Consider the following 17,413-nt stretch of genomic DNA (forward strand, 5'->3'; position numbering starts at 1 on the left):
GCTGGTTGGGTTATGCAAAGCTGCAGGGTAAACATAATGGAGCACAGTCTTCCTAGAGCAGCATTTATTTTCCCCAAAGATCTGAAGATGATATACCACTATAAGAAAAATAGATACAAGTTTATTGTGGAATAGGATAGGAAGTTCACATAAATTTTTCAGGGCTTTGGGGGTATACCTCCAGAATTTGAAGGGTACACATTCACTCACTTCCAATTGGATGCTTTGGAGAGAAGTTTGGGGAGCAGTTTTATTAGAATTAGCCCCATTCCCAAAGGCTGGAGGCTGGACACAGCCATAGGAAATAGCCTCCTGAATCCCTTCCACTCTCTGTGGGACTTTCAGTGCAACACAGTTCCGATGGATCCAGAAGGGTGAAGAAACGGAGAAACAAAGCTGGGCGATTGACCACGTGTACATCGGAGAGGCTTGCCCCAAGCTCTGCAGTGGGCACGGATACTGCACCACCGGCGCCGTCTGCATCTGCGATGAAAGTTTCCAAGGTCGGAATCCTGTTCTGTCATTCATGACACAGGAGACCATGGCGTTCTCCTCGTCTCAACATGTGTGCAAAAGCCACTAGGAAATGGATAGAAACTCTGACCAGAGGGACTTGAGATAGATGATACACTCTTTGATCACAGAGTTATTTACCTTTAGAATGAATTATCAAGGATAATTTTATGCTGTGTTCCTTGAATTTTTAGAAGTGCAGATTTTTATCCCGCTAGGATATTCTATAGTATCTTACATTCCCCGACTTCCATATAACTCCCTGCCCCAACCCCTACCTTCAACACTTGATTTCCACTCTGGGCCTCTCTCCTTCCTGGCCTGGCTGCCTGTCCCCAGATAGTGGACCAATATTCCTTCTCCCTGGGCCTCTCCCAGCAGCAGCGGCCACTGTCCTCCCAAGGTGGAGCTGACAGTTGAAGATGTTCTGTTTCCCAGGTCACTCTGCACACACAAAAAACCTTCATGACTCAAAAAAAGTACAATTTTTACTGCTTGAATTTATACATTTTTACTGCTTGAATTTCTAGAGGCTGACTGTGTATTTGAGCAGAATATCTACTCAACTCCTGGCATCCCAGGAGATTTACTCTGTTTGCCTGTTTGAAAGCCTGTATCCCTGCTTTCCTTTGGTGCAATGTTTCTCACAGGTTTCAGCCTCTGTGTTACAAAGTTCACTGTATCCAATTACCATTATATCCTCAGAGCCTAATTCTTGACATAGAGCAATGCACAGTAAATCATTTTTGAATGAATCCTTACATCGCCTTATACTTTACTATTTACACAAGTATCCCCCCATTCATTCAGCAGAGTCATTTGGTACTAATAATACCGCCCATAAATTAGCTATGGTTAATATCATCATTCCCACTTTATAGGTAAAGACACTGAGGGGAGGGTAAGTGACTTACCTAAGGTCACACAGCTAGTACATTTCAGAGAGAAAAGTAGAACTCAGGTTGTTCTTTCCAATCAGCCTTGCTGTCTCTCAGAGCTGGGAGATTTATCCAAAGAGGACCAGAATTAGACAGCTTCCCCAAGTATACAATGCAAGAACCCATAGATTTGAATTCTGGAGTAGAGTCCATTTAGCTTTCTTGGTGGATGCTGTTTCCTTGCCTCCAGATGAAATGAGTATGGTGAATGTAGACCACTGCACATCTCTGATGTTAGAAATTACTTAGCTGCCATCTTTTTCCCCTGGTCTCATTATCGCTGAGACCAGCTGAGTCTGTCCGTGTATTAGCTGGAGAATTTGAACTTTTAGGCAAATGAACAAATCAAGTGTCTCACAAGGAGTCCTAGGTGTCTGAAACTTGCTGATCCAAATTCCAGTTCTGTTGCTCTTCCCTGATCCAACAGAACTATGAACTTTTGATTTTGGACTATTGCAGACATTGAGAAAATTTGTGCTGGTCCAATCAAGGAGAAATGCAAAGACATATACATTTACTAAAATAGTGCCTTCCTTAAATGCTCTGTGTCTCTGAGAGACACTTCCAGTGTATTTATTATTCAAATATTTATCCCAGCTTCGTTATGGAATATTTTATATATGCTCAGTATTGTGCTAGGTGTAGAATCCAGCAATGAATAAAATGTAGACTCTGGTCTCAAGAATCATCAAATATAAGAACTAGATGGAGAACAAGAACATGATTTGCTTTCTGCTACAGAATCATGCTAGGAAAAAAGAAATTAGGTTGCCTCTCATGCCAGGGTGAGAGCGCCCTCCAGAGACACTTCATTGGTAAACATGCAGGCCTAGCCAGATGCTGTGGTTTTTTAACAATGGGCTTATATAGCAATAAGTACGTTAGCACCTACATATTTTAGTAAACATTGACTCAACGATAATGGGATTTTTCAACAACACAAGCCAATAATTGCTGAAATAAAAGAGAAACATTTACTTCTGGGAGTCTGTATCTGTTTGGTATTTTGTCATTCTTACAGTAAATCTGAAATTGATTGGATTAAATCTGAAGTTGAATGCTTGTTCTGAATCTTGGATGATTCTGCTTGTTCCAGCTAACTTTGGCTACTGTTCCTTTCCCTCCAGGCGATGACTGCTCTGTTTTCAGTCATGATCTTCCCAGTTATATTAAAGATAATTTTGAATCCACAAGAGTCACTGAGGCAAACTGGGAGACTATTCAAGGCGGAGTGATAGGAAGTGGCTGCGGGCAGCTGGCACCCTATGCCCATGGAGACTCACTCTATTTCAATGGCTGTCAGATAAGACAGGCTGCCACCAAGCCTCTGGATCTCACTCGAGCAAGGTAACAAAACTCCTGTGTTGTCGTCCAGACACAGAATCAGTCACAAGCGCATCACTGTCCACTGTTAGATATGATCGTGAACTTCACGGCATGAGTGTCACTAAGCAGTGGAAACCTCAATATCATCTGAATTTGGTAGGAGAAAGCATTATATGTTTTCACAACTCAGAATTGTGATTTGCTTAAATTTAGTATAGAGTTACCTTGTATCTCTTCATACATACGGGCTGAGTGGCGGTAACATAGGCATAAGCATGGAAAATGGCCAGTATGAAAAACAGGTAAGTGTATCACATCAACGCACCAAATACCTTGAACTTGCACGATGTTATAGGCCAATTGTATCTCCATAAAATTGAAAAAATAAATAAATAATTGGTTATGAATAATCCATATAGATAATTTAATGTGGACCGTATGCAAGCATGTAAATATAAATGTGAATGTGAAGTAGATTTGTAGTAATGCAGACATACATATTTCTATATTTAGCATATGTGGCTATAACTGGAAATGGAGGATCAGTGGCTGGATGGATGGGAACTTTAAAAGTTCACACGCTTTAGGAGCTGCATGCTAATGCAGAATAAAGAGGACAGAGGAAAAGAGACCCAGGAAGGTTGGATTCCCCACCTGCCCTTCCCAGCTCTGCCACCTTAGGCAGAGCAGACACAGCTTTTTGTCTGTGTAATTCAAGAAAAGATTCCAAGACTTTATAAAGGTTGCAAAATATTGGACTACTCACTGAATGCTGAAAAGCATACGAGTATTTTTGAGAATTAAATATTGGGTTAGTGGGAATGTAGATGTTTACTTGAAGCTTAATATTAGTAGTGTATTTTCAGAGTCAGAAAGGCAGGCTGGAGATTTTCAGAGGCAGAAAGGCAGGCCTTCAATATGATAGACAATAAAAATGAAAATTAATTCCTGTATAGTAACCATATAACTAAACATAGATCCCAGCATTGTTGTGTCTACCCATCCCCAATTTTTTTCTTACCAAAAAGATGTACTTAATCTAGATCAACCTGATGTTTTCCTTGAGCCCATATAGAGCTGTAACTAGCTGCTTAGTTAATGATTACATTCCATGTCATACAAGTAACTTTGCTTTAAATTAATTAATGCATTTACAAGTTTAAGTCTAGCTCTTTATTTGACCTCCTATTAATCACTGTGTTAATCACTAGGAATCTTATGAGGGTAGATTTCCTGTGTTTAATTACTGTATCTTCTAAGGGCAAGGATGCGTGTGAAAAGCAAAAGGACACATCAAACACAATAGCAGACATGGTCCAGAGCCTGCATGTCTAACTCAGTTTTCCCTCCACTCTGATCTCCAGACATCCTTTCCTAAAATAAACATGATGATTTATCCTTGTCCAGATTCTGTTCAGCTTGAAGCTATTTGTAAAAAGCATGTAGCATGAATATTGTGGTTTTATTTCTTGTCCTCTCCATGTCCTCGGCTGCCTATTTGGCCCATATCACCTTGCAGAAAACAGAAGGTGTTTCAGGAGAAATGCTCTAACAAGATTTCTAACATCATAAGAAGAAAAAAGATCTTTGAAAGTCAAAATTGTTTTCTCTGTGTAGAACGCCAGCCTTCTGAGCTTATTTTTCGTATGTATGATGTGAGAGATAAGATAAATAAATTTTGTTATTTATATGACTTAGTCATAAGACTGGATGCTTCTATTTTTACTATATTATGAACTCGAAAATTATGGACCTAAGGAACAAGAAAGATAAAAAAATAAGTATAACTCATTGAATACTTCCTGACTTTTGTTTAAAGATGAATTCTCCTGGGGTTTTTTTCAGCAAAATCATGTTTGTTTTGCAAATTGGGAGCACGTCGCAGACAGACAGCTGCAACAGCGACCTGAGTGGCCCCCACGCTGTGGACAAGGCCGTGCTGCTTCAGTACAGTGTCAACAACGGGATCACCTGGCACGTCATCGCGCAGCACCAGCCGAAGGACTTCACACAGGCTCAGAGGGTGTCCTACAACGTCCCCCTGTAAGCAGCCAGAAAGCAAAAGTGTGGTGTCACACATGATCCTAAAAATTAACAGTATTTGGTGAAGTTACTGAACCAACGCCACAAAAGTACGTGGTGGCAGAACCAAGACTAATCCAGATCTCTGAAGTTGTGTTACTGTTTTCTATTAGGACAACAGGCAGAACTGGGAGCCAGGAATAAGGGCAAGAGGGAATAGAGAAAAACAATTAAATACAAAGGTGCTTTATACAATATTTCCGTCCCAGTAACCAGTGTTTCTAGTTCTTTAGAAAACAGCATTTTTAATCTTCTGCTGGGTACACTGGTTTGAGAATTTGCTGAGGGTAGGTAACTCTGTCAGTTTTGCCTGGCATGGTACCCCCGCATCTAGCGCGGTACCCATCACAGAGAAGGCATGTCACATTTGTTGACCGAAGATGTGGCTCTTCCAGGTACTAGTGGAGCAAGGGGAAGAAGGGAGAGAGATGTAGAAGGATTGCAAACCCTTGAGTATCCAATAAAACTTGATGCCGCTTAGGAAAATACTATGACCTCAGCAAATCTAAATTCCATACCCAAAGTTCTGTTGATTTAGATTAACCTATTGTGTTTGAAGTTTGGAGGTCACATACCAGAAAGTTCTCTGTTTTCCAGTGTTTAACCTCTCTGTCCTTCTATCTGTGACCCAGGGAGGCACGAATGAAAGGAGTTTTATTGCGCTGGTGGCAACCACGCCACAATGGAACAGGTCATGATCAATGGGCTTTGGACCATGTGGAGGTCGTCCTGTGAGTATCTTATACATAGCATCTCATGTCCATTTCAGAAAGGTTTGAAATTCCTTTGATATGGCATGCTCTTTAAATCAGTAAGAACTGTTCCTGATGAGAAACCCCCATGGGACCACTTTGGCTTACACTCTTCCACAACTGCAAACTGTAGCTCTAGTCAACAGAGAAATAACAAAGCCCCGAATATAATTTAATGTACCATAGAAAACATCAATAAGCAAAGGTTTATTAAAGGATTTGACAATATTAATTAAATTGGATCAAACAGAAGTTTCCAGGTAAATGGGAACAATGCCTTCTACCAGATCTGGTTTGCCTTATAGAATGGAATGACATCCTAAAAGGAAGAAGGATCTGTACTGGTTGATGTACAGAGTATCACTAGGACATGTGCCCAATTTCAAACACCTGTCCTAGCCACAGATTCCCCGGGGCATTTTTCCATTTAATGACGTGGTCAAACTAGAACAAAGAATTTGTGGTTTCAGATTCCTTGTGACCAATCCCGGCACCTAAGAAGTCAAGGGTGTTCCCCCATGGTTTCTCCCATAGAATAAGGTTGTCAGTGTTCTCGCCTAGCTGGGTTGACTGTTCCACAGAGAGATGACTTGCTTTTTCTCTAACAATCTAGTTCCTGTAGAACTGGAATGCTTATGTCTCGACGGGTTCGGACTGATGGCTCCAAGTGGTTGGCAAGGAGAGGCGAATCTTCTCGGTAGATAGGTTCAAATGTTCATTCTGTTTACCAAACTGAAAATGAAATCAGTCCCTTGGCTGATTTCAGTCATTTTGAAAGCAAATTTAAATGATTTATTGGTAGGAAACCTACCAAATTTGTTTTCTTTCAATCATAGCCATGAGCTGAATTTTTCAGTCTTGAGTTAGCCCTCGTCTTAGTTTTCACTGAGGCACCTGCTTGCATGGCATCCATATCAACCCCCAAATCCAAGAGCAACCCGGTCCCTACACAAGCTCCCACTGTGCGCTCTGCTGCTTTGGACAACTTGCTGGGCTCTGCCTCATAAGAGAAAATTGAAGTTTAAAGTAACAGTCCAGACTCACTTGAATCTATATTATGAGGCTGATGTTTTCCTTAGAATTTGATTTCCTCAGGCTGCATTATTCCAGGAGAACAGACTAACCTGGGCTCTAAAATGAATGGTACATGGTAAGGTCAGAGAGAGAGAGATATCCAGACAGACCAAAAACCAACCCTCCAGCCATTCTGCCCTTGCTACTTTCCTTTCAGAGCAGTGCTTCTCGATCTGATTGAACATCAGAATCACTTAGGAGCTTTTGGAAGCATCAACGAGTATCCCAGTGCCCATGCCCATCCCTATGGATGATTTGATTTAAATTAATCTGCAGCGAGACCTGAGCATCATTCTTTTCTAAAAGCACCTCAGTTCATTCTAATAAACTGGTTGAGAGTCAAATTTAGAGTCAATAATCAAGTTTTTATCTTTCAAGTCTCTTGCCAAGACAGTTTACATTAATGGGGCTCCCTGTGCCTGACAAAGCATTACCAACTTTTATGGAAACTTCAGAGCTTAACAGTTCTTAACAGAAGGCAGGATGCTAATACTGACTTTGGGTAGATATAACAATTCTTAACATATCATGTGTTTGAATAGATATTTCTTACCCCCAGCCCAGGCAAGCAATTGCAGTTATCCATTTTAGATTTCAAAGGCATATTATCACCACAGTTCCCTCCCGTGGACTAAAATTAAAGAGTAGGTGGGGTCAAAAGTGCAAATATTCTCCCTGGTATGAAATAACCCCTTCACAACTTGGGAGCAGAGTTGACCTGCTGCCTCAGAGGTTCTCACCACACAGCTCCGAAGCGGACCTTTTGGAATACCTAGCATTGGTATTAATTTTTATAAGCAGTTACCAGTATCATGATATTATTACAAGAATCAAGGTCAGATTATATAAAACACCAGAAACCTAGGGTTCCTGGTATTTTTCTGGAGCAAAAATCTGCAAGACTTCACTTTTATTCCATCTCCAGAATTTTAACACTTAAAAGAATTTGTCACTTACCAGGCATCTGTCTGCTCTTACTCTGCATGATTGCCTCAAAGTCTCAGGGCACTAAAACATTTTAAATGAGAAAAGAGCATTGCCACATATGCACAGTGTTATATGACTTGAGTTTTATTCAGAGTCTTCTTTCAGTGAGTAACTTTAAATTATAACTTTATACATGTAACAAAAAATTGCATATATTGATATACATATGTGTGTGAATATATACATAAAATATGTGAAAATTTGTTAAAACTAAAGAACTTACTTTGTTTTCCTTCTTTTTTGGAAAGAAGAAATACTTCATAAAGCTGAGTTCAATCAATGAGTTGTTTTAAAAATACCATACAAAGAAATTATATTTTCAGAACTATGTTTTTAATGTTTTGCTCTTGTCTTAGGATTTAATGTTTCTGTGCCACTATATTCTTTCAAACTACTTCTTTTCAGAGAGTCACAAAAAGTTTCAAGGCATTTGCTAATTAATATGCCCTTAGTAGCTCTATGAAACCGTTACTTCAATTCATTCATTTGATGAGCCTAAAAATAAAGTTCCAGATAATTCAGAGGAATAAAATATAATAATTTTTCCAAGTGTCTTTCAGCCAAATAAAGTGCAAGGAAGCCAACCAAGGTTCATGTCACAATTCACAAATATAACTAACTATAACTTTGTGGCTGCAGATGTATGTTTAGAAACAGAGAGGTGGAATACTCCCATAAAGCCCTATTAAATTCAAAACATCCTCCTAATTAACTATACTTTTGTATAACAACACTTAGTTATATAAACTAACAATGTTAACTCCTGAAGTGTGAAGGGAACAGGAGGCTGAGGTGCATATCTCAGGAGATACAAGCCCTGCCTAGTTGATCACTACAAATAGGGCAACTGATATGTTTTTTGCAACCAATGGTTGGGGGTATACGTTTTTAGAATACATTTTCTTTTCTGAGTAAAGATTGGCCCTAATCTAGCTTTATTACCATAGTTTAGCTTTTGTGCATGTGCACTAAGGACACATGCTAAAAACTAGAAAAAAAAAACTGTGGTCACGCATGGTATCTTGAGTCTAATCTCAGTGCTGCCCATATGAACCAAGAAAATACATGAGTTTGATGAGAAAAAAATGTAGCACTTTTGAAAATATTTCAAGGTTTAGGAGTGCATCATAAATGAACAAGATACAGAATATATTTTTAATTTAATGGTTTAATTCTGACATACTCCATCCAGAAGGATTTGAGTTTCATAAATATGGATATACAGAATAAGCCCCATACCATAAAGATAAAAAACCACTGTTTTTGCATTTAACAAGCGAAGTAACTTATGCCTTATGCTTGTTTGAGAGTGTAATCTCCCCACTCTGAGGATATTTTTCAATAAAACCTGCACATGAAAAGCACTTCATGATGATTAGCCCTTGCTAATCTGCCACAGAACAGATGAACGGAATTGACAGATCACTTTTTTCCAGCCTCACTAGCTTACAAAAAGTCCTCATCCATAAAGTCTGAGTGACGTAGCGTAACACAGTCATTGACAATCCAAGTGTCAGAAACCTAATTTCTCTGAATTCATTGGCTAGTGTAGAATATTTGTTTTTCAGTAAATGTTTGTGAATACATTTGGGCAGATCCCTCACAAGATCCATGCTGGTGGGGTTCTTCTTAGGATAAAAGAGAATCCTTTGTCTTAACCTTTTTTGCTGGGCACTCATCCTTCTATCCTAAGAATCTCCCTCACCGAACTATGCATTTCATTCACACATCACATTTCCTGTGTACGTGTCTAAGTCACAACCTGTCATGTGTATAATGAAGTGGGCCAATTTTTGCATGTGTACCTTGAAAGCAAATTGCTCAGTAAAGAGTCAGCCTTTATGAATTGATTTACTAAAAAGTGAATTATTACCACATTTGCAGAGAATTGAAAACCATTATGTTGCTAACTATGGTCTTAAAGGCATTTATCAGATTTTAATAACATGAGTTCCATCACAGCCATTCCCTCATGCTATTCATTATCAAGATACTGTCATATTTTTGGCACAAATGATTTATGGAGAATAGCGTATTACATTTGTTGCAAAGCATATTTATCCTTTATTAAATTTGATTGTGTTGTTTGATATAGAGGACTTATGTATTTTTAAAAGCCCATTCCTTAATATCTTCAGGAATAAGTATTTTCTAAAATGTAAATAATCAAAAAATCAAGTAATAAAATTAATGGTAGTTATTAAACTATTACTTTCATATTTATACTTTATATGCAACATTTATGCCAAATGTAGTACTATAGCTACATGTACCTTGACATACGGTTATGAGCAATTACTGCATGTTGCATTACATAGAAAAGTTAAATATATGTGTATATTAGGTATAGAAGAACAAGAAATAACTTCTTTAATTTTTATTTTCACAAGAGATGAAAAATCCTATATTGCGTCTAAACCTGATCAGACTTTTATGACTAATCACAGTGCTGCATGTGCTGAAAGGCATTTTTTAACTTGTGTTGTATTTCATTATTTGCTGTCATTGGTTTTCCACTAGAGTAAGGTAAGTCTTCTTACTAATTCTGGGGAACTGTTTACTCATAGTTTCATCGTTACCTGCGTTAACTGAGAAGTTTTGTAGAAGACCTTTGCAACTGAAAAAAAACCTATGAAAACAAAGTTGTATGTGTTATTGAGATATACGGGAACACTTGAAAGCTATATCACGTAAACTCGGAGTTCAGCCAAATCGTATACTGTATACAATACAGGGCACAACAGCATAGACCAGAGTGCCAATCAGCATTCCTTCGCTGGAGTGCTTGACTCTGTGCCTGGGATTCTATTAGGTGCTCTTGAAGTGTTATCAGTTTATAAATTTGTTATGAGGGGAAAGTGAAAATATAAATGTGTGCAAAAGAGCTAGGGGCTCTGATTAAATGTAGTGTCTTTCCAAACAGCTATGGTTCTGGAGATGAATGAGGATGCCTAGACTTCTCAATTCTATTCTAAGTTACTAAATAACCAGCAAAAGGGAGTGGATTTATTCATAATATTTGTGAGTTCCAGATCCTATCCTTAAGTAAGATTGGCTTTTTCAAATCTATATCTACATTTGCCCTCTAATAGAGATACTTTACAATTTAGGAAAGAAGGTATCCTTAGGTAAGATTGGCCTTCTTTAATATATATTTACATTTGTCCTCTGATGGAGATACTTCAAACTTAGGAAAGAAGGTAAAATGGCTATCATTTATTAAACATGTACATATTCTGCTAGAAGTTTCCATTTAATCCTTAAAACTCCCCAAGGTACACAATATCAGATATTATTCTCATCCCCATTCAGCAGGGAAAAGAAAAATGAAGTCTTCTAAATTTGTGAGATCTATAAGCCCACACTTATTTACATGTAGCCCTCTTGGAAATGCACGGCCTTGAAAGTAAAATGTACAGCATCTTCTATGCAGGGCAGTTTCATTGATTAGTTTCAGTTGCAGCTTCCCATCCTATACTCATTCATCAATACTTCTCTGAAAGATAATGACAGTCACTGGATTCTTATTTTTGCATTGATATAAAGCATTATTTATTGTATCCTTTGTTTTGATGACAAAGAAATTAATTACTGAACAGTAAAAATGCATAAATTTCTATGAGCTCAAATTACTTCTACCAAGTCTCTATCTTCGCCATTTCCTTTAGCATCAATTAAAAATCTATTGAATTTTTTCATAATAATAAATGACCTAAGATAGTAGCTCCAGTGAAGAGTAGCAGTTTGAAAGAACACAGTCACTCGTTCTTGAAAAAATTTGAAATATCCATATTTCCTATGCAGAAACAGGGAAGCATTGTATTATTTCATATGCTGTCTAAAGTCACCAAACTCCCTCAGCAATGATGGAAATTTAAGTTAGTATCTCCAAGAAGTCACTGATGTTCAGTCTCCATTCTTTTGATGATTTACTCATAATGGGAGTTTTTAAATGGACCTAGTTCTATTCACAATCAAAGCAAATTGATAAATCAAGTACTGTAGTTGATATGCCTTGGGATGAACATTTCATTGGAATTATAATAAGAATACTTTCCCCTATAAGTGCAGTGAAGAAATAAATCCTTAAAATTCCATCACACCTCTAATTATTTTGGTTACAAGTTTATATATAACTATACATCTACATATATCAAAAACAGAAGTTGGTTCCCAGATCTGCTCCACAAAAATAATAATAATAATAATAATAATAATAATAATAATAAGCATGAGATCTTTAAACTTGTTTAAAATTCCCCTAATGCCCAATCCTTTAAGTTAGACATTTTAGAAGCCACAAGTGTTTAATAACCATGTCAGTTTATTAAATGGCCCTCAAAGTAAGAAGCACTTTGGTATCGCTTCCCATGGTGCTTGATTTTCAAAAGCTTATGAACTGGAAAAATCTGCTTTGTTAGATTCCAACCTAACTGTCTCCAGAGATATTTATGTTTTACAAAATTACTAGTTAGTTTCAGGTGTGCTTTGAAAATGTGTCCATTTCTAATGTGACTACAGAACACTAGGCATCTGTAGGAAACATCTAATGTGACTACAGAGCACTAGGCATCTATAACAAACATCTACAGCAAATGCCGAGTGCATATCAACATTCGCAGGGATCCAAAGATATGCTACTGATACTTAAAATTATTCAAAATTAAAGGGTATACATTGAATCAAAATGCCTCCTAAAGTAAACGTACGCGTCCAAGCTGCACCTATTATCAAGGTATTAAAGATCTGCAACCTATTAATATTTATCTTCTCACATATAAAAATGAAGAATTTAAATCAGTCCATAATCAGTAAATAGTTATATGGAGAAGTTGCTTTAAAGCCATTAAACATGCACATCAACTTTTGTTCAAATTAAATGTACCTTTGTTCACATATATTGAGGTCACTTTCATGTCAGTCTAGATTGCATTGAGATAACTAAATATTTTGAGTGTTCTGAGTTCATCTTTTTTCCATGTAAGATATTTTAACTATTTGAAATTCTCTTTGAGTACCTTATATCTTTAAATGTGTTTTCAACAGGATAATTTTCATTGCTTTAACTTTGCAATTATTCCTTATAGTTAAAGAGTAATGATTTACAACAGGAATCCAATCAGTAAGTCACCAAAAGTCCAACAAACATGCCTTGACCACCCCCGGGTCAGGCAGGAGGCTCAGCGCTGGGGTGTGGGGGTGGGGGAAGTGGGACACAGCCGCTACACCCACAGACGTTTAGTCACGGGGAGTCAAGACAGGAGCACACACCATCTCCGTGCAAAGCAGAGAATGAACACTGTGAGGGTTCAAAGTAGGGAGAAAAAAGTCCCTACTGGAGGGGGTGAGCAGTAAAGGAAAAGTGATACTTGAAAAATAAATAGAAGTTTAGGAAGCCGCCTTGGGGATTGTCCAATAAGGCAGATGGAAGGGGCCCAAGGTGAGTTTGAATAGAAATGTCTATGTAATGTGTAGGAGATGAAAGGACTCGAAAAACAGAATAAGGTGAAACATGTGGAGGACTTGAAACAGCTGGCGAAGTTGACTTAGATAAAAGGATTATGAATGATGTTTTAAAAGATAAAGCCAGTGTTTGAGGGAACGTTTACTGAAACGGGTGTGCGAAACCCATTGTATATAGGTGTGGGAAAACACACACACACACAAGCACACATTCGGTGACACTTTCTGAGTATTTCATGGTTTCTTTTCAGTGGTGTTTCTTCACAAGGGGGGAGAATGAGGGGCTAGCTTAGGGGCCACTGTAATAGCTCAGGGAAATTCAGGGAGGCGGTCACAAGGTATCCTAGGATGCTGGCGGAAAGCAGCTAGTGCCACTCCCAAGCTTCTGTGACGACAGAGGTGAGAGGATTCTTTCTCCTGACACTTGGTTAGTTCAATGCATTAGGTTATGGTCCTTTTTTTGTAACGAGACTTTACATAGACAGCAATTAGTACTTACAGCAGTTAATGAATAAAGGATACATTCATATCCTCCTTCAACTATGACATTGAAACTGGTCAGCTTAGTTGATACATGTAATATTTTCACATCAGGGGAGCGGGAAGGATAGTTGAGTTACCTGAAGACAAAACCTGGTTTTTTTTCTTTTTCTCTACAGTGTCTTCAGAGTATATTTTTTTTCTCTTCTGTAGTTTCGAGCATTTTGAAAGTATAGAAATCCAGGGTGAAAAGTAATTAGCACTTTATTTTATAAAATATATATCAGTGTGATGTGTTCTTTTTATCAGGTTTTCAGCACAGATGCTATTGCTTTTTGATGAAATATATGTGATGAAATTCACTGTATTTTCCTTTGAGAGATTTTATTATAAATTTTCTTTTCTAATGATCAAACATCTACCAAATCCTCATTTTAAAGGTTTCTGTATGTTACAAGTGTTAGTATAATCTCCTAGATAAAACAGTATCATTTTACACCTTGCCTGGTCTGTCGATTATTAAGAACCCAGAAGAATGCACTGCTGAGGACAAAATTGCCTGTTTCCTCCTCTTTACCTCAGTTCAAGTTCATGTCATATTGACCTTCATGGTGAAATCACATCACATGACATTCACCAGCTCCATGTGCGTTTTATGTTTCCCTAAAATTAAGGAGGAAAAGACTTTAGGACCAGACAGTATTCAAGAGACTCACTGAATTTGGAAAATACTAAGAGGCTCACACTTAAAAACCACACTTCGATGGTACATAGAGACATGTTGTCACTCGGGTCCATGTGTGAAAGGAGTCTGATTCTTGTCAGTGATCTTATGGATCATGACCCTTTCAAATTACATTTTCCATACCAAAATTTTAACAGCGATCTCTACCAGTACCGTGCATATTCCTATAGGCTCCTAAAATCCATTTCAGTATTTTTATCAGCTTCACATATAGTGTGTGGTGTATGAACATGTATGTACATACACGGGGGGAATATATACTCATGTGTTTACATCTGTGCATTCGATGACACTTTCTTAGTATTTTATGATGTTTTTTCAGTGGGGTGTCTCCTTCATAAGGCCATGTTTATAGAATATGACCCCAGCTGCTTATTATTTGAGGAAGGCAGCAGAATCCAGCATTCTGAGAAAAAAACTTACTTCTTCATTTTGCCCCTGAGACTGCATAAAATAGGAAGATCAAGCTGATTCAGATAACAAGTTTGTTTTTCCTGTCTGTTTTTGTTTCTTAAGCGTTAAATGAGAATGTTTGCTGAAAGAATCAAATTATGCTTCCTTCTCGTTAAAGATGTATTTAAATACATCAGTGAACTCAATGTATAGTCGAACTCCATCCAAGTAAATGTTTTCAGAGAGTTTGAGAATAAAATTGAAAATCCAAAAACAGTTTCAGTCCACTTTTGCAATGAATCCAGAGAATTTACCATTTCTCGTGAAAAGAAGGGGATTTCTTCAAGGCCAAAGGTAGTGAGTGCAGGTGTCAACCTTTAGTTCTTCTGTCCGGGGGTGGTAATGTCAGCATGACCTATTAACCCTGAAAATTTTCAAATAAATATCAGGGTAACTTAGGACCTAGCCTAGATTGTGCTTTCAGTGATGGAACTTACATGCTCTTTCTCCTTTCCCTCCCTGCCTCTATCCTTTCTGATTTTAACAGCACTCGCAAACAAAATTACATGATGAATTTTTCACGACAACATGGGCTCAGGCACTACTACAACAGAAGACGAAGGTCACTTAGACGATACCCATGAAGAATCAAAAAGTTCATTTTTCCTTCCAACATGTGATGTGTTGTTTTCCATTCTTTTAAATCTCGCACTGCATCTGATATCAGGAAATTTCTGTGAAGGACTTGGTGATTAACTGAAAGCCCTTCTCAAGACCGAGTGTACACCACTTTCCCACACTGTGAACTAATGACAAGTGACTTATTTTCTCATAAGTAAATGTCTTCATGTTGATTTGTCCGTGCAAGTTGTGATCTGTTGTAATATCAGTTACAGTGGCAGTATTGAAAATAAGAAATAGTTTAACAGAAAAAAAAGTTTAAGCACAAAAGTTTAAGAGATTTTATGTTTAAAATGACATTTAGTACAGTATTTAACATTCTTGGTCACAAAGCTATTTAAGTGGACTTTATTTCAGCTATGTATTATGTTTTATATGATTAAATTATCATTGTCCTTTATGTAGTCTCTTCTACAATATAACACATTGACACTGTATTTACTTATTATGTTGCAATATTTTGCTGCTGAATTTCAGGCTACTTATATTCTGCAGAAAATCCATTGAAATACCTACTCAAGAAGATAGTTGTAAAGATATTGTATCTCCTTTAATACACCCCTTGAAATGTATGTTGGTTTAGCGTTGTTTTGTGGGTGAGAAAAATGCTTGACCTTGAAATATTTTCTACTTAAAAATTGTGGATGAAAACCTGTCTCCCACAAAGGAGTTCCCATTTCCTTGTCTAAAGATTCTTTTAAAGTGTTCTGTGGCTGATTTACTAACAGTAACTGCCATTTTGTGTTTGTGGTAACAGAGTGATGTGTAAAACAGTGGATGTTTTCATTGTGTTCTCTTTGTGGATTGTTTTTCCTGCGGGTCATGTTCATACCTTCGGAGGAAGTTGTATCAACACCAGCAACATTACAATGGCCCTGTAGCCCTGAACTCTCTATTAACGTACAGAAAAGGTTGCACTCTAGGGTGAACCAAACTAAAAGCCCATGCTTAAATAAAAATTATGTTCAAAATCCATTTGAAGTTCATTTGTCTTTATTCACTGTTAATTAAATTTTCTGTAGGATTTGTAAGCCTGGTCAGGTTTGGAAAGAACAGTGTCAAATATATTTACTGGCTTTTTATTTTCTTTTGTCATTGATGATAGCAATTATGATGCCACACATTCAACATAGCCATTTTTCCCTTATTCAGTTTTTTTTTCTATTATTCACTTTGCAGTTACACGAAGAAGAGTCAGTAGAGAATTCTGAAAATTATTTAACTCCTGAAAATTTTCTTAGCTGCTGACATAATGCCTAGCTCATAAGTACTCATGCATTCATTCAGCAAATAGCCATTGAGTGCTTGCTATGTGACAGGCACAGTGCTGAGTACTGAGGAGACTCATCTTTCCAAGTAACTTACGTGTGCCATAGACTAAGGCTAAGATATTTTCAGTGCTCCCATCCACCTCTCTTACCATCAGAACAGGATTTGAACTCTGTACCAATTCATCTCCTCAAAGTTTTAATAGCATAAGTTGGGACTCACATCTATTGGCTTATTTAATTTGAAAACATGGTTAACGTAGGAATTCAAGTATTGTTGGCTCAACTGACTTATCTTGCTAAAGGAAACAAAGTTCAGTAGCAGATAAAAAATATTTGCATGGCCAACTTTCCATGGTTTCTACACTGTTGTCTCATTCACTGTACATTTTAATATAAACTACACTATATCTAACTTAAATATATTCAATATCACATGCATTTTACCTTTTACCTAAGAAATAACACATATACTACTTTAAAACTTCCCCAAACTGAGGTTGTCACTAGCACTCTCTTCCTTATGTTCCAAGGTTAAAGAAAGAATTATAGGAGATCACTTAAAACATATACCCATTCATTTTAATGTTTTCCAGTTGGTATCTTTGACAGCAAATTGTATTTGTCAGCAAGACCACAGATGCTAGGACATCAAGAATATTGAAAATAAGACAATACAGATAATACAAATCGTTGTAGAGAGCAGTATAG

At 37.4% G+C, this 17,413-nt stretch overlaps 1 protein-coding gene across 2 annotated transcripts in view; it reads left to right on the top strand.

Moving 5' to 3' along the window:
* Positions 1-16,420, top strand: part of RELN (reelin) — a 494,116-nt gene extending 477,696 nt beyond the window's left edge. Inside the window, exons 60-65 of one of the 2 annotated variants that reach the window (XM_057732969.1) lie at positions 346-503; positions 2,579-2,798; positions 4,623-4,820; positions 5,492-5,590; positions 10,193-10,198; positions 15,301-16,420. In XM_057732969.1, coding sequence (XP_057588952.1) covers positions 346-503; positions 2,579-2,798; positions 4,623-4,820; positions 5,492-5,590; positions 10,193-10,198; positions 15,301-15,397 — 778 coding nt within the window. In that variant the 3' untranslated portion in view covers positions 15,398-16,420. The remainder of the gene's footprint in view (positions 1-345; positions 504-2,578; positions 2,799-4,622; positions 4,821-5,491; positions 5,591-10,192; positions 10,199-15,300) is intronic. The other variant, XM_057732970.1, reaches the window with a different exon arrangement.
* The last annotated feature ends 993 nt before the right edge of the window (positions 16,421-17,413 follow it).

The sequence above is a fragment of the Hippopotamus amphibius genome, chromosome 4 (genome assembly GCF_030028045.1).
Source record: "Hippopotamus amphibius kiboko isolate mHipAmp2 chromosome 4, mHipAmp2.hap2, whole genome shotgun sequence".
Classification (NCBI taxonomy): Eukaryota; Metazoa; Chordata; class Mammalia; order Artiodactyla; family Hippopotamidae; genus Hippopotamus; species Hippopotamus amphibius.